This window comes from Octodon degus, unplaced genomic scaffold (assembly GCF_000260255.1).
Source record: "Octodon degus isolate 3935 unplaced genomic scaffold, OctDeg1.0 scaffold00010, whole genome shotgun sequence".
In the NCBI taxonomy this organism is placed as follows: Eukaryota; Metazoa; Chordata; class Mammalia; order Rodentia; family Octodontidae; genus Octodon; species Octodon degus.
This window is the reverse complement of record NW_004524586.1, coordinates 9,930,630-9,948,722: the sequence shown is the minus strand read 5'-3', so window position 1 is coordinate 9,948,722 and position 18,093 is coordinate 9,930,630. Positions and strand designations below refer to the sequence as shown.

At 44.8% G+C, this 18,093-nt stretch overlaps 1 protein-coding gene across 2 annotated transcripts in view; it reads left to right on the top strand.

Annotated features, from left to right (window-relative positions):
• Inpp5a (inositol polyphosphate-5-phosphatase A) overlaps positions 1 to 18,093 on the top strand; it is a 263,156-nt gene that overhangs the window by 101,554 nt on the left and 143,509 nt on the right. For both annotated transcript variants that reach the window (XM_004625559.2, XM_023708885.1), the window contains 2 exons: positions 9,317 to 9,417; positions 15,615 to 15,702. In XM_004625559.2, coding sequence (XP_004625616.1) covers positions 9,317 to 9,417; positions 15,615 to 15,702 — 189 coding nt within the window. The remainder of the gene's footprint in view (positions 1 to 9,316; positions 9,418 to 15,614; positions 15,703 to 18,093) is intronic.

Below are 18,093 nucleotides of genomic sequence, written 5' to 3'. Positions count from 1 at the left end.
TCAAAAATCAATAGCATTTCTGTATACAAACAACAAATATACTGAAAGAGAAATTAGGGAAATAACAACTTTCACAATAGCATCCCAAAAATTGAAATACTTAGGAATCAATGTAACAAAAGAAATAAAAAATTACAGTACTCTGAAAAAAAGAGATCAAAGAAGATTTCAGAAAATGGAAAGATTCCTTGTTCCTAGATGGGAAGAACCAACACTGTGAAAATGGTCATACTCCCAAAATTGTTACATAGCTTCCAGGCAATCCCAATCAAAATACCATTAGTATATCTCACAGATCTAGAGAAAACATTCCTAAAATTCACCTGGAACCAGAAGAGAGTCAGAATAGCAAAAGCTGTCTTGAGCAACAAAGGAAAGGCAGAAAGCATCACAGTCCCTGACTTGAAAGCATACTACAAAGCCACTGTGATAAAATCAGCATAGTTTGGGGGAAAAAAAAATCCAGACCAGAGGATCAAAGGAACAGATTAGAAGATGCACACAGAAGCACAAACATATCTCAATTACCTTATCTTTGACAAAGGGGCCCAACGTGTCCTCTTGTCAAAAGATAGCCCTTTAATAAATGGTGCTGGAGTAACTGACTTTCTACATGCTGAAGACTAAAACTAGACCCAAATATGTCACTGTGCACTAAAGTAAAATCATAATGGATCAAAGATTAAATATTAAAGCAAAAACACTAAATCTAGTGTAAGAGAAAGTTGGTAGAAATCTTGAAGACATAGGAATAAGCAGAGAGTTCATTACGAAAACCCAGCCTGCATAGGAAAGACTTCAAAGAGTCAACAACTATGATCTCCTCTTATTAAAAAGCTTTTGCACATCAAAAGAAACTACTGAGAGAGTAAAAAGAAAACCCACAAATGGTGAAAACAATTTAGCCAACTCTCTTTTAGACAAAGGAGTTATATCTAGAACATATAAAGAATGAGGGGCTGAGGAGAAAGCTCATTAGAATAAGCGCTTGCCAGGTAACCTCAAGGGCCTGAGTTCAAGCCACAGTTCTGACCCCCCCCCAAAAAAAAAAAAAGAAAATTAAAGGAATGAAGGAAAGGCCCCCAAAATGCAATGACCCAATCCAAAAATGGGCATGTGAGATGAATACACACTTCTCAGATGAAGAAATACAAATAACAAATAAATGTATGAAAAATGTTCAACATCATTGGTCTTTTGAGAAATGCAAATTAAAACAATGCTGAGATTCCATCTCACCCCAGAAAGAATAGCTGTCATCAAGAAATCAACCAGTAACAAATCTGGCAAGACTGTGGGGTAAAAGGACCTCCTCTCTACTGTTGGTTGGACTGTAAACTGGTAACAACCACTATGGAAAACCATGTGCAGATTCCTCAGAAAAACTAGGATTTGGAGGTGTCATTGGACACAGTGGTTCTGTTTCTGGGTATTTTTCCAGAAGAAGTGAAAACATCATGCCACAGTGATATGTATACATCTACATTTATAGCAACACACTTTGTAATAGCTAAGTCTTGGAAACAACCCAAATGCTTATCAACTGAGGAATGGGTAAAAAAGTGATTTTTACATGATGAAGTATTTCTCAGCTTTAAAGAGAGATAGACTCAAGCCTTTTCTATATAAATGGATGCATCTAGCGATCACACATAAATGAAATAAATCAGACCCACGTGTATGTAAACATCATATTGTCTCCCTAGTGTAGGGACCTGAAAGAGTAAATAAAATCTGATAGATACAATAGATACTGTAAAAGGGAAAGAAACTGCCCGAAAGGGAAGAACAACTGGGATGGGGGAAAGGAGAAAAGAAGAAAAAAGGAAGGGAAAGAATGCACACAAACACACACACCCTAAGATAATTGTACTACTAATTTCTATTGGTTTGGCGAAAGGAACAGTTAATGTTTAATCTGAGCACCTACTTTGAAGATAACAGTATGTAATATAACAACCATTGTTGATTTTCTATTTTGTTTTGAAATTCTGTATAGTTTTTAATGCTTTTTTCTTTTTTATTCTATTTAAAATTCAAAAAGTAAAAATGTTAGAATGACCAACAAAAATAAATAAGGAAGAAGAAGAGGTAAGGGAAAAATAAATTGCAGAAGAAAAAAAAAGAACACCTCAGAATATTTGCAGAAGCACCTGCATACTCTGTCAAGCTCCATATAAAACTGGAAAACATGAAGCCAATCCTGAAAGGTTTTCATTAATAGAGAGAATACTCATTATTAATGGTGTATTATCTGCTTCTAAGCAAATCTGTGATGCAAACATTAAGCAAAGATAGCATGACTGTGGACATGTTATCTGAGGAGTGACTTCTTAGGTGCCCAGGGAAGTTCCCCAGAGGTAGTTGAGAAGCATTATTGTCGCAAGAGGTGATAGCCCCACGGTGTTAACGCTCTCAAGACCTTCTGGACGTACAGGAGGAAATAGCTTCATGGTTTCATCACCTGAAGACCTTCTAGTGGGTCTGGATAGGAAGTAGAGGACAATGATATGGAAGATTCTGACCCTGGGTAGGCCTAGGCTGATGTGCATGGTGTGTCTTAGTTTTTAACAAAAAGCCTGAAAAGTAAAAATTTGCCCGAATCTTGGAGCTATTGTTCTGCTGGTGTGAGTCTGTTCTGCATGCATAGCTTGGATTTTTTCTGCATCTTGAGTAGGTTTCCTTCTAAGCACACATGAACAGATGCTCTTAGGGCTATTCCTAACCAGGTCACCTGGGCTCAAAGCCCACCAGGGGGCACCTGTGACAGTGAGCTCAGGCCCCATGCAAGCTGTGCAGAGCTGGGCTCATGTGGTATTAGTAGAGAGCCCAGTGAGAGGAGAACAGCAACTTCAGTGGATACAAATTTAGGCTAATAGTCTATGGAATGAAATCAAGTAGATATGTTCCACTTAGAGCAAAAATGGCAGGAAAACTTGGGGCAGAGAAAGTAGCAAATTAACTATCAGCAGCTGCTGAGACGTTAGCAAGCGGTGCCAGACCTTCTTGTTTACAAGGCTCACAACATGGTTGCCCATGCCTCTGACTCCTTTGCTGCTTCCAGCATCTGTGGCCACATGTTATGGTTTTCCCATATTACAAGGGGAAAATAAGGTTCTACAGAACTACATCACACAGTATGTCATGGCTGGGTAGCCATGAGCCATAGCCTGAGAGCAGGGATGAAATGTGATTGCAACTTTTAAGTCCTTGAGGGCAGCAGGAATATTACCACAGGTGACAGGATGGCCAGCCTGCCTGGTCAAGAGAGCACCTGGACACCCAGAATTCCAGGCACTTGTCACTCCTCTAAGACCCAGACTCCGGCTGGGGCCTACAGCCTGGTGGCCCTGGCTACCTACTCCCTGAGGGCCAGAGGCTAGTGTCTCCTGAGGCAGTTGGTAGAGGAAGGGGAAGGGCTAGACTCTGCCTTCAGCAGCCTGTGGAAGGCCGCCTTTGCTCCATGAATCCAGAGCAGCCAGGAGGCCATGTAGTTGTTCTTTCTCAGGTAAAGCATGTCATGAGTCTTTGGGGTTGGGCCTGTGCTGACCTGGGGGTAGGTGTAGTGAGGACTGTTTTGTATACTGGAGATTCTTAGGTTCTAGACACGGCCCAAAACAGCAAGTGTTGTATGTTGACAGTCTGGCAAACATCTTGCCTGCTGACACTGGGGGTTTGTCTGTTTTGAGGTTTTTGGTTTCATTTTTGTTGTTATTTTTGGTGAGTTGTTTTAAATAGAACACAAGTGGACAATTTGGTTCTTTGGGCGGAGTATTCAACTAGCAGTTAGGATGCATGTGCAGAAAGGTCTGAGCCTGGGAGTATCATCTAGTGCGTCCTACCCAGGGCTGCTGTGCATGTGAGTGAGTCAGCTTGCCCCTGTTCAGCTGAGGTGTCTCCTTCCCCAGCTATACCTTGATACATATGAGAGGCAGGCAAAACCTGCTGAGCCTGGCCACAGCGAGTGGATGTTTGCCCTTGTCACCATCATTATCGTGATCTCCTTCATAATGGTCAGCTCCTGTAGGCTGCACTAGAGCAGAGTAAGGCAGAAAAAATGAGGTCTGTCTCATGCTGGTGGCTGGTGCCCCTCCCACTGCAGCTCCCGGGTCCCTCCCAGTATCTTTGGGGCTGAGCATTCTCTGTAATTCATGGATGAAGACAGGACAGGTTAGAAGCTGCCCGAGAGCATGTGCTGCTGGTCATCGAGTGATCTCCAGTCTTCCGTGCTTGGAAAAGATCCTGTGGAGGCAAAAAGTAGAATTTAGCATGAGAGAGAGAGGATGTTTTCTACGTAGCTGGAGACCAGGCTGAGTTCATCCATAGTGCTGTTCTAGGTTCACACCCTGCCTGCCTCCAAGAAGAAAGGAGATGTTACTTGCTGTTGCATAATATTCCTTGTTTTCAGAGAAAGGTAGTTGATTTCACATATGCTAGGCAGAGAGCTGTGCTTGAGAAGTTTTAGTGCAATTCAGAAAGGAGGCCTCATGGCAGATCTTTGGCCAGTCAGAATCTGTAGCTTCTCTAGCTGGTGCCTGACAGTTCTGAGTGTCCATTTCATCACTTACTCCCAGCTGCTTTAAAACACTTTGTTGTTATATAAGAAACACAATACGCTCCTTTTCTGACAATACTACTGTAACTGAGAAGGCCTAAGCACACCCTGGCTCCTGCCATCTGGTCTTCTGAAGCTGTGTGTGAGGAACTCTGAGAGGCCCCTGGAGTTTGGCAGCTGCCAGTCAGTGCCCCAGGAAGGTGCGTGCTGTCTGCTGGATCCATGATTATTGCGCTCTTTTGGAGGCCTCCCCCCCCCGTCCCAGCAGGTTTAATTATGTCCAGCTTCTGTGACCATGAGAAGAGTGGCTCAGGTGTTCTCTGTGGCTGGATTTGGAAGACCATGTTTGTCTTTTGTCATCTAAATGATCAGATACATCTGTACAACGTTATGTAGAATGTCCTGCTGCATCTTTAAATGTCTGCAGAACCTTAGCCTTTGCTCTTTGATGCCTTGTGGTGTTCATGGGCTTTTATTCCATCTCTCATGCGGGCTGAGCTCAACAGTTACATCATTCTGGCTTTCTTGGCTTGCTCTTCTGTGTTCTGGACTTAGCTTGCTGCTGTCTGTTGGGCTGTTGCCCTTTTCCATGCTGACTCTGCATTGGAAAGTGACTGTCCTGGGACAGTGTATGCTGTCTTTCATAGTGCCTGCCCTTTGTGGGTGTTTCAGAGCAAGATTTTTCTTCTGTGCTGGACCTGCTGTCCCCAAGCCTGGGCCTTTGCTGTGGGCTCCTCTTTTCCTGCCAGGTGGAACATGAGTGGCTGCCCAGTGTGTGCAGCTCATTCCTTGGCCGTGGCGCCTCATGGAGCACGTGTCTTCATCCTCTCACCCCCACCCCGACTCCCACGAATTCTGTCTGTTCAGTTGGGTCAGTTAACACTTACCTGTGCTTTTTCTCTCCTAAAAGTTGACTGGCTTATTTTTTGTGCCCTGCATCTTCTGTGTCTTTTCTTCTCCTGGGTTTACAACATTTATTTCTTTTGCACTTACTTGGAAGCAACATAGAGTAGCTTGTTTTGTGTGGTCTGAGAACATTTGTTGCATGTGAATATCTTTCAAGTTTGACTTGGCCTCCTAGTCAAAATCACGTTCCTTGGGCTGCATTTGCTATCCCACATGAAAGAAGGAGGCTTGGTTGTCTTGTCTGCTAGGGCTCCCAACCGTGAATGCTGGGCAGTGCTGAGCAGCTGTCTGGGAGGGTCCCTGTGCCAGGCACCAAGGCCTGCCTGCCAGGATGGCTGTTGTCTTCCTTGCTTGCTGTGGTTCTTTCATCAGAACTAATAGTTGGGTTATCAGTTGATTCCTTAACTAGCTGCTGATTTTAGATCTCTACTCTGTTTTGGGGATACATAGAACCAGAGGACCGGAGTTGATCCCCAAGTCATTTAATAATATTTAAGCATTGACTTTTGTGGCACAAAAGCCTACTTTTCTTTAAACAACAACAAATTTATTTCAAGATAAAATGTTTTGGTTTTAAATAAAAACATTTATTTATTTATTTATTTGGCAGGACTGGGAGTTGAACTCAGGTCCTTGCACTTGCCAGGAAAGCACTTACTGTACTGAACCATCTCCCTGGCCCTTTAAGAGAAAATGTTACTTGGAAGTTAGATGAAGGCAAACAGATTTGAACTCATGAAATGAAAGTTGTGACTTTCACTTTGCAATGAAACTGGTCCTCTAGGGGAGCAGGGACCAACAGTCTTCTTAAATGGGCAGTTATTAAAAGTGTTTTCTACTTGCCTTTCCTGGTTGTCTGAGTTTGGAGACTGCTAACATTGCTGTGATTTTGTTTTTCATAGAAAATGCATCTACATGTGATAACGCAGTGTATATCATAGATACGTCTTGGTATGAGCCCCCACAACCCTCATATACTTTTCTGCTTTCTGTTTGTGACACCCTTTTCCTTTCAGAGCTGCATAAGAACATTGTGCAGAGTTCTAGGAAGCTGGACCCAATGGTCTTGTTTATGGAAACCGGGAAATATGTGGAAATTGTTATAGTTACTTGTGTGCATCAAGAAATTGCTTCTAGTTTGTATTAACAGTTTGCCACATGCAGTGTCAGTAATGCACAAGGAAACAGTGCAGTGAAGAACTTCAGGTGGGACATCTCTCACTGGAGAAATCGACCCCTCTCTTGGTGACAACTGTCTTACATGCAGTGGAAATCATGAAGTCATGGACAGGCCAGGATATGGGCAGGCTGCTTCAGAAAGTGACAAGAGGCTGAAAGATCTGTGTGGCAGAGCCTATGGTGACTTTTTATGAGATGAGAGCCTTTTGTCTGTTGATGTGCCACTATGTGGCACTGTGATTCTTGGCCTCTGCCCATTAGGCATATCTGCTGCTGGTGCACGCACAGATTTGTCTGTGGGCCTTGGAAGAAACCTGTGTGGTGCCCTTGCCTGGCCAAGAGCATCACGACACAGGTGAGGAAGTTTCTCTATGGTGTCTTCTATCATTGCTGCTGAAGTGAACCCGTGATCCAGGAATTGGTGCTATGGCTTTCTTTCAGCGTTGTACCACTTTTAAAAGTGCCCCTAAGTATTCATATTTTTTTAGAATTTTCCTCCTGTATTTATGTCACAAGTTACAAGATAAAAAAATCTCCTGCCTTTTATATGGTGGGTCATAATGTGGTGGACTTCATCCAGTGCCTGCTTCAGGACTCCCAGATGTACTGCAGAGCTTATTGTGATACCTCTGGGAGTAGGTAGTATAGAATTTACCTGGAGTGCACAGGAAGAGTACAGAGGCTATGGGGCTGTGGATGAGGCACTCAGTGTGTCTGCTCAACTTCTAAACCTCTGGTTCCAGGTATTCCTGTGGCTGTTGTTGACCCTGGCCTGTGGTGGCAGTGACCCTTACCTGCTCACTCATTTGCTTCTACCTTCCTGCCCTCTCTCAAAAGCCTTTCTCGTTGTGCCACAGTGCCTGTTGGGTACAGCCACTAGTCAGTGGACTTGCTTGTGGGGTGCTGCCTGCCCTGTGCTTCAGGAGGCCTCATCACCCTCCCGCTTAGCTCTTTAGGCTCCCTGTGCCATCTTGTCTGTGTCCACTGTCTGTTAGTGTTTTCTCGTTGCTGGAACAAAATATCTGACACCCAAAATTAAGGAAGAAAAGGTTTATTTAGTTCACAGTTAGTGGAGGTTTCAGTCCATACTCAGCTAGCTCCAAGGCAGAGTGGCACATGGCATAGGGCAGCCTTTCAGGGCAGCAGAAAACAGCAAAAAGCAAAGGGAGAAACAGTAGCTGTGGCAGCTAGCTAGCCTGTCTCCCTTCCTTACATTTGTATGCAGATTATCTGCCCCAGGGCGGTATAGCACACACACCCTTAATTCCAGCATTGGATCCTGAATTAATCACAAACTCTGAAAGCCACCCCATGACTGCATGAGGCTTTGGGGGATACCTAGACGCAAACCAAACACCTGCTTACAGTTTTCTGTTAAATAAGATGGAGGTCTGTGACATGGTCAGGTGGCCATCAGGAATTAGAAGCATGTTGTCAAGGCTATTTGCTGATCTTCAGAGGGAAAAGTTTAGAATAGATTGGACTTGTGGAGGGGGGCATAGTTAAGTGAGAATGCTTGCTAGTCATCTTAGAAACCACATGCTGTTAGGGATCTGGGATGCTGGGATCTTTGATAATAGGGAGGGTGAGGCTGTGAGAGGGTGGGCCAGCCCAGACTTTGGTCAGGCAAGCCACGTGATCTTGAGTGGGTTGCTGCCATGTGATGGCGTCTTCCCCTGCTGAACATAGGGCAGCAGGGTACTACCTTGCAGGGTTACTAAGGACATAAGATGTGCATTTGTGGTGTTTCACACAGCACTGGGCTCTTACTACATGCTTATATTATCACCTTTAGTGATTTCCGAATATGTTAAAAATACATGCAAGCATATATGAATATGCAAATGCTCAAACATTCTACCACATACATGGTGCATGCCCATTTACTTTCAAGTGCACACTCAAGATACTTGTACACATTGCAGGTGCATGCTCACACACTCTTGTGTCAACATTTATGTGCATCTACATACATATTTATAAGCTTTTTACATAATTCACATACACGGTGAACACACTCATGAACACACACTCAAGCACATATTCATAGACATGCATGCCCGCGTTTGCATTCTCTGGTGAGATTATTGAGTCCTGAAGGTAGTATCTTCACTTGTGAGAATATGCCTCATTTCTTTTTCTGAGGTCTTTCCAGACGCTCTGTAGTCACATATTATTTTTTTATAATTAGAGAACAATCTCCTAGATTATTTTTTTTAAATGTTTATTTATTTATTTATTTATTTATTTTGTGTGTGTGTGTGTGTGTGTGTGTGGCCAGCTCAGCCCACCAGGGGGCGGGGCTGGCTGGCATGTGGTGCTGGGGGATTGAACCGTGGTCCCTGTGTTTTGCTTAGCTTAGCTTGTTCTAAGTAGGTGCTTTAGACCACTGAGCCATCTCACCAGCCCCCCATCTCCTAGATTATTGAAGAAGATTCTAGGAAAGTCTGAATCTTTCCTAATGGATTTATAGTATTGAAAATGTAGAAGAAATTAGAAATAAAAATAGTGGGAACCATAACAGTGGCTGGTTCCTAGAATCTGTTAAACAGAACACATGGGTTTAGATTTTTTGGCCTTTGTCTTTGTCTATTCTGTAGGTGCCCAGGCCATAGGGATTGCGGAGTAGCTCTATGATGGTTGTGTGCCCTGACCCTGTGTGTTTTTCCTCTCCAGGTCGTGCACACGCACAAGCCACACTTCATGGCCTTGCACTGCCAGGAGTTTGGAGGGAAGAACTACGAGGCCTCCATGTCCCATGTGGATAAGTTTGTCAAGTAAGTCTCAGGGCAGGTGCCAGAGGGCAGTGGTATAGATCTGTGAATGGGAGTGTGGTCCCTACCTTTGCCATTGAGATTCATCTGTGGATTGGGTCACCTTGGGGAGCTATAATTTTCCACAGAGAAAAGGCCTGGCTCAGACATGTATTAGTCACTTGCCTCCATAAAAGCAAGCATCTGTGGACTCAGGCTAGAGGATGCAGTCTTAGGGACCTGTCAGAACAGTACCTGTAACTGTGTCAGCATTCTGCCTTGCATGACTGGATGCTGGCCAGCCTGCTATGGTGGATAACAGGCAGGTCTGGTGTCCATGCAGCGGCATCCATTGTAGTGAGGTTGGCAGTCTAAGGTGAAATTTACAGCATTCAGGAAGAAAGAGCCATATATATGCATGGTGCCAGCTGTTACACATATCCCTGTGGTTCCTTAGATGACAGGTCTGTCTGGGTCTTGCCTGAGAAGAGGTACCTGGCCTTCTAGCTGGTTCTGGGACATGGACCTGTAAAGGTCCAGAGGGAAGCAGGTGCCCAGCTCTGCGTGCTTGTGCCCAAAAGTGGGGACTATGTCCACTATCTTCTTTTTCCTTTTCTGAATTTGGGCCCTGAGATCTGGAAGCCTTTGTCTTCTATTAGACACTGTTGCCTTCATTTTGCCTTTCTCAGGTCTTATTTCTGCAAACTTCTTGGTCATGACCTAATTCTCTTATTAGGAGGGAGGAACTGGCTGGTCAGAGAATTCTCAGTGTAATTTCTCATGGGGAAATGGACTGAGGTTCTAGAAGGATGGTGAAACTATATTAGGCTTACATCAGAATCATTTGTTCTTCTGTGGTAGGGCTCTAGCTCACAGCTCTGATCATATCCAGCGTCTCACAGTGCTCCAGAAAGAAGCATTGGCAAAGGCGTGCTGGGACAAGGTTCTGAGTGTACAGCTCTGGTGTCTGTCCCCATCATGCACAAGGTGCTCTCCTGGGGATCTTTGATGTCCCTGCAACCCACCCCTGGCTGCCATGTGTTCTTACTCTTCACGTCCTATCAATAGCCTTCATAAGCTTGACTGGAGCAAGACACACTGCTACTAAGGCTCAGTTGCTCTTGTTGATGAGGAACATGCTTTGTAAGACCCTATGTCCATAGAAGGACACTGGGGCCAATGTGTTACAACTTGGAATTTTCTCACAAACACATTACAATATCTGGAACAACCTTACAATATTTGTGCAAGGGATTGGCAGGTGATCCTGGATAGTTGTACACACCCTCTGCAACTGTTTCAGTCTTTCTTTCTGTCCTCCCTGCCCTATAAGTACATGCTGTAGCCATGTGCAGGTGTGTGGCTTTCCTGGCTGGGCACAGGGCTGAGAGCATGGCTGCAGTATGTTCAGCGCTGAGGGTGTTCTCAGCTCCTGCTAAATCTGTCTTTCCCTGACTCTGACTCTGAGAGTGATGAGCATGATGGATGACAATGGCACGTCTCCTAGATACCACCTAGTCTGTGTGGGGTCTCTGCAGAGATATTGTGGTGTATTATGGAACAGCCAGGGGAAGGATTTTGCTGATAGAGGTGTTTGGCTCTCTGGATTTCCCTCTGCCTACATAAACCTCTTTGCTCCTGGTATGTAGTCCCTTGGGAAGGGCCAACACCTTGGACATTGTGGTTGGCTTGCTTCAGGGACGCTGACGGCTGTTTGTGTTCAGGGTGCATGAGCAACATTTAGAGGCCGGCTGGATCAGGGTGTTAGGCTGATGTGGAGCAGGCATGCAGGAATGCCGTGTTAGCTAGAAGATCAGGCACCTCCCTCCTGTGCAAGTCTTGCTTTGTTTCTTCAGGTGGCAGTGATAAGCAGTCTCTCTCTTTCCCACAGCACCCGAAGCAGAAGATAGCTCAGGCTGGGGCTTGTCTCATATGTGGCCTTAGTAGTATCAGGCCTTTGCTGCAGGGTGCTGCAGGGTGCTTCCAGGCAACACCTAGCCCCTGGAGGACAGGGTGATGGCACGCTCTACCTATGCTCTTGGATCATACTTTTCTCTAGTAGTGTGGCATCCTTGGCTCTGTCCTGAGTAAGTTTGAAAGACATGCCTGCAGATAAAACCTGCCTGTGGCCTGTATATCAGTTGATAGGATTTGTTTGTTGATTGTAGAGTTGCCTGTGGCTAACGTGGGATTTTCTGTCCTCTGACTATCCTTTCCTGTTAGTCCAGACAACAGATGATCCAGGAAGCAGTCAGTACCTTCACATTATGAACTTCTGCTGCTATATGCCTCGGAAACACATTTTCAAAGAAAATTATGACTAAAGGAAACATGGAAAGAAGGAGCGCTTTGAGGGTGCTTTTGTTAGAAATCTACTATGCAGTTTTACAGAAATACTAGTCACTGGGAACAAATATAGTGAATATATGTGAATTATGTGAACAAAATATATGTGTCAGACTGTTTGGGAAGGTATGGAAGGCCACCGTACTAGATAGTATTTTTTTCAACGAAGCCAACCCTGTAAAGTCTGTCCTCTGTGTCTTTGATGATGTCATCTTGGTACCCACTGTAGAAAAAGGGTTCTTAGGTCCTTGTCTAGAGGCAGGGCTCCCAGTGACTGCTCTGACCAATGGCAGGGCAAAAGTGAAGCCTGAGGACTCCTAGGGCTGGTGATGGAAGACTTCTCAGGTGTAATGAAGGCAGGCCACACTCAGGGCCTTGTGGGGATGCTGTGGACCCATGGGTGGGATGGCTAGGCCCTCTCTACATCAGACAGTGCTGCTATGCCCTGCTGTCCAGGGGCCAGATGTTGGGAGTGATGCAGCTGCCTGTGCTGACTTCCTGTTGAGCTTAAGGTCCTTAGCGTGACAAGGAGTTGTTTTTAGGCTAAAATACCTTCACATGTCCTGCAAATAATGTATAATTTCAAGGAAATTTTAAAGAAACCATTAAAGGCATTTCCCCAGTATTTAACAGTCTAACACTGAAAGTGCTATGGAGAAGCAGAGTGCAAAGAACAGGGAAAGTGACCCTTAGGAGAAATGAGTGTGGTTCCCACTAATACGGTTCCAAAGAGTAATGAGGTGCCATTCCTGCCAGCCGGGCCACAGGCCCCCAGTAGTGGGAACAGCTTGTGTGGGCTGGTGCGGACACAGGGTAGAGAGTGGGGTGCGGGGGCAGGCTGTTTCCCTGCTTCCTGTGGTGCATGACATCAGAGCAGGACACGGGGCTTCCTGAGTTAGAAGGATGGAGTTACATTCTTCCCTTACTCCCCTCATGTCACAACAAGTTTGAGACTAAGATATGAGAGAATATCTGTATAACTTTGGGATAGGAAGAGATTTCTTTTAAAAGAGGCAAAGTAGAAGCACGTTCATAACAGCTAAATCTTTGAAGCAGCCTCTGTGTCCAGCAACAGATGAATGGGTAAAGAGAATGCATTTGCACACAGTGGGGTATGATTCTGCCATAAAGGAAGATAAACGAGTCATTTGTAGGAAAATAAGACCATAATAATGTTGAATGAGGTAAAGAGGGCAAACAAGCTTAAGAATCACATGGTGCTACTAGAAACCCAAATTATAAATTATAAATCCAAATTATAAATAAAGAGTAAAAGAAAAAGTAGCAGCAAGTAGGGAGATAGGTAGGGAACGGGAGCGAGGGGAAAGGAAGGAGCTGAAAGAAGGAATGGAGATGAGCGGCGCACATGTCCTGACTCCCCACAGGAATGTGGCCGCTGGGTGCTGTGGACGCGTACTGACTTAACGGGGGCCTCAGGTGATCTATTAGACTAACCACATTGTTTATAAAATGGTACTCTGAACAAGCCACGTTGAGAAAATTAATAGCAGCACACTTTACTGGCAGAAATTGATATTAAATATGTCAGGCATTTCTGCAAGTTGTTAAGCAGAAAGGTGTGCTAGCTGGAAGAGTGACTGATCCCGAGAGAAGGGCAGGTGGAGTGCATGGGGCGCCTGCAGGCCGTGTGGCTGCCTCCTCTGTGTGGCTGCCCTGAGAGCCCCCAGGTAGGGCTCGCTGTGTTCTTGGCCCTCAGTGTAGCTGCCCGGGCTAGTTCCCTTCCCTGTGCGATGCTCACCTGCCTCATTAGTATTTGTGCTTTAATCAAGTGAGTTATACTTTAAGATTGAAAAGTGGAAAAAAGTGCTATTTTTACCAGTTCATTTACTGCTTTTGGTGCTTTTCTACTCATGTGAATTCTGTTTTTTATCTGGATCATTTTCCTTTGGCCAGAAAACTTTCCTTAACGTTTATTTTAGCACAAGTCAGCTGCTGTTGATTCTCTCAGCTTTCATTTGTCTGAAAAAGGTCTTTGTCTTCATTTTTGAAAGACACATTTGTTGGAAATAGAATTGTAGCTTGTCAGTTTTTCCCTCACTACTTTAAGGACGCCATATCATGGTCTTCTGTGTTACATTGTTTCTGATGAGAATTTGGTCATTGTTCCTATCTCAATTTTCTTGTATATAATGTGCTTCCCCCCACCCCAGCTGCTAGATTTTTGTCTTTGTAGCTGGTTTGTAGCAACTTGATTATGTGCTCTTTGGTTTGATTTTATTTTCAACCTGTGGGTTTATTGGAAATGATTTGTCTTTTCTTTCTTTAAATGCTGTTCTCCGCTCCTGTAGTGGGTCTGTAAGTCCCTGACCTCTTCTTAGGCAGACTTAATCTACTATTAAATCCGTCCAAGGTGTTTATTTCTAGTGCTGTATATTTAAGCTCCAAGTTTCCTTTGTGGTTTTTAGGCCTGTCTATCTTCATTTCATTCATGAAGTCTTAAGACTCTGATCATATTTATGATTGCTCTTCTGATATTCTTTCAGATAATTCTATCATGTCTGTCCTTCCTGGCTCTGGTTCTGTTTATAGTCTTTTTTTGGAATGATCCTGGGCCACAAATTGATCTCTTTGCATGTCGAGTAATTGTGAGGTGGTCCAGATAGGACACAAGTTAGTTCAGTGTTGAGCCTTGTTGTTCTTCCTCAGAGCGCTTTGGTGCCATGTTTGCCAGGAACTGGGTGCCTGCGGGTTCCCTGGTGTCCACCAGGTTCACCACCATGTCTGTCCTTGCTGACTCACACGCTGTTGGAGCTCGGGCCTACCTCCTGCTTTCTCCCTTGCTTCCTGCCTCCAGTTGAAAGGGCAGCCTCTCACCTTTCCATTCATGGGTCCTTGTGTATGCAGTGCTTCCTCTTTGGGGAAGACCAAATTGTCATTTACTTAAGATTTGTGAAACATGAGAAGGAGAAGGGCAGTGGGGCTACATGCTGATGGATGATGGGAAAGCTGTGACAGCTGTCACCACCCACACCTTGGTCTGCAAGGAGCAAGCAAAGGCAGGACTAGGTAAGCTCTGGCTGTGTTTGTGAATGAAGGCTCCTCACCTGTCAGATCTCATTTCTTATTCAGATCAAACATGAGGGCCAGGACATTGCACTGACTTTGGAATCATGCTTCCTATGGCTAGTGGCCTTGTGCAAGTTCTCAGGCTCCCTACTTCAGTGTATCTATTCCTGGAGGCCTCAGAGTCCTCGAGGGTTGTGTGGAGACCAGGGCTCAGAGTCTGAGCCAAGTGGCCTGTGCCATATGTACCTGGAATACGCAGTGGGTCTCAGTTTCTCATGTAGCTGGCATCTTGCTTCTTCTTTCCCTTCCTGTGTCCCACAGTTGGTTGGTGTTGGCTTCAGGGTGTCTTGGTCACATTCCCATTATTCTGACACAATACCCAAACAGCATCTACTTAAAAGAAGAGAGGTTTAGTTTGACTCATGGTTCAGTCCAGAGTTGGCTGGCTCCAAGGCAGACACAGGATGGCAGAGGAGCATGGCCAAGGAAAAGGTACTCAACCCATGGCAGCCCGGAAACAGAGAAAGCAAGCCAGGGAGGGAGGTGTTCCCTTCCAGCCAACCCCCGACCTCTTGACTGGGCCCCACTTCCTATAGCACATTTGGCTACGAACTTATCAGTGGACTAATCCACCAATAAATATAGCATCCCCCATGATTTAATCACCTCTTAAAAGCCCTGCCTCTGAACACATGAGCCTTTGGGGGACATTTTAGATCTAATCCATAATATGTGGTGATATAAAAAATTTGGCATTTGACTCACATCCTTGTACCTTGTAAGCACACCTGTAAAATGGTGAGATGTCAGTGTGCTTTTGCTTACTCAGCTTTCTTTTGTCTTTCTAGGGAACTACTATCAAGTGATGCAATGAAAGAATACAACAGGGCTCGAGTCTACCTGGACGAAAACTACAAATCACAGGAGCATTTTACAGTGAGTCCTCTTCTGTTCAGTGGTGTCAGAGCTAGGCAAGGGAAACCTCTATGACACTGAGTCTTGCTCTTAAGAGTTGGTCTGCACGCTCTCTGTTACTAGCACAATATGATTGGCCAGAATTAAAATGCTACCACATCTTGCAGTCTGTTGGGTAGGCTGTTGGGTAGTCCTGATGGGCTGGTAGGAATGGTGGCTGAGACACAAATGAGCATCTCAGGGGTGCTCCAGGGCAGGCCTTGTTTGTTGCCTTATTAACGTTGGTACTAGAAAAGCCCAAGTATGAACTTGGATGTGGATAGTGATGAATTAGAGGCTCTTGACCTTAAGGTATGTGAAATAAGAGGGAGCATTCAGTAGCTCTGGAATTGTAGAGTTGACTGTTTGAATTGAAACTCTGATGTCGTGTTTAGCTCCCTTTTGTGACCCTAAGCTGCCCTCAAGGCCAAGTCTGCTTCCTAGAAGGGCTGTCTTAGGAGATAGCACAGAGGAGTAGAGCAGAGCATCTGTGGAGGTGGGCAAGATCTGAGTCTTGGATAGGATGGTGGCTCCCATAAGGTGCAGGAAGCTTGGGGATATGAAGTGGAGGAAGGGAGCTACTTGGGAGGTTTTGAATAATCAGTTGTTGATTCAGTGATTAACTTCTCAACCCCTGTCTCTGGGGAAGCTTGAGGCCTTCTTGGATTGGTTGTAGTTTTCTCTGTTTTATGTCTCCATGTCCTTCACCTCAACCTGTTGTGTCGCCACATTTAGAGCTTGTCTCAGTTACTCGTCTCTCCCTGTTGGGACAAAATGTCCAATACCCAAAATTTAAGGAAGAGGGAAGGGGAGATAGCTCAGTAGCCGCAAAAAAAGAAAAAAAAAAGGAAGGAAAGGTTTATTTAGCTCACAGTTAGTGGAGGCTTCAGTCCATACTCAGCTGGCTCCAAGGTGTGGTGGCACAGAGCAGCTGTTCAGGGTGGCAGCATAGAGCAAGGAGCAAAAGGGAGCCGCAGCAGCTGTGGCAGCCAGCTAGCCTCTCTCTCCTCCTTACATGGTAATGCAGATTACCCACCCCAGGGCCAGGGTGTGGCGCTCACACCTGCAGTCCCAACATTGGATTAAGAATCAATCACCGTATAAGAAGTAAAGCCATATTAATATGCTGAGCTGTAAAAGGCTCAAGTCAACAACTTCTGACATTGCCAGTTCTGCAGATAACCCACTACTGTTTTGGACTATATTGGATTATTTTGCTGAATTCACACACCTACAGTATTTGAATGGCAATGGAATACCCATCTCTGACGAAACGAAGCAAACAAGGAGGATATAAATGAAGGACCATTTTGTAATGAAAAAAATATAAATATCTGTATATACAAAATAGGATAGATATACAGCTAATTTCTCTTAGTTCAGTGAGAAGAAAGATTTGTACTAATAGTGTTGTTCAGAGAAGATATCATGTCTATATCTTGTGCTATGAACAGCTACTATGAAGACAATATGCAATGTATTAATTATTGTAACTGTCCTACTAACCTGTTTTGAAACTGTATCATTGCTATTTCTTTCTCAATAAAATAATTAAAAATAAATAAATAGCAAAAAACTTACTCCAGTTGTTAAATTGTTTAGCTAATTGCAATAATGATGCCCTTGAGACCAATATTAAATTATAATTGTAATGGTAAGGATATGTAACTAATTGATTTTTATTAAAATGAAGTTTACATTTCATTTAAAAAAAAAAAGAATCGTGAACTCCAGATGCTGCCCCATGACTGCATGAGGCTTTGGGGGGACAACTAGGCACAAACCGAAACAGAGCTACTTGCTTATCTTTCTATTTTGTGACGGGGAGTTCTTGTAGGCCCTGTTGGTCCTTGTCCTTCAGTTCATCCCCTGTCCTGGGAGCTTGCTTCAGGCAGATGGTTGTTTGTTCCCTCCTGGAGGGACATTGCTTGAGTACTGGGGATAGGTGGGACAGAGATATACCTGCCTCCCCTTGGGATGTGACTTTGGGATTCTACTGGGATTAAAGAACCATCTGTGAACGTGTCAGTCTGTGGATTTGGGGCATTTGGTGCCAGGGAGGTAATGTCTTTTCATTTCTGAGATCAGCACGTAACTGAAGACTCCTAGCATCTGGTGTGAGTGAGCCTGAGGGATCCATGCCCTTGCCCTTTGCAGCAACCCCAGACCCTTATCCACACCTGCCTTCCACCACATGGAGAGGCAGCCTTTCTTTCTCTGGGGAGCCCCAGTTCTTCAGTACTCATGATGCAGCCCCTCATCTGCCTGCCTCTCTCTGCCTGCCTGCCTGCTTCCCTGCTTGCCTCTCTCTCCCTGTCTCCCTCTCTGCCTCTCCCCTTCTCCCCCTCCCCCTCTCTCCCTCTCCCCCTCTCC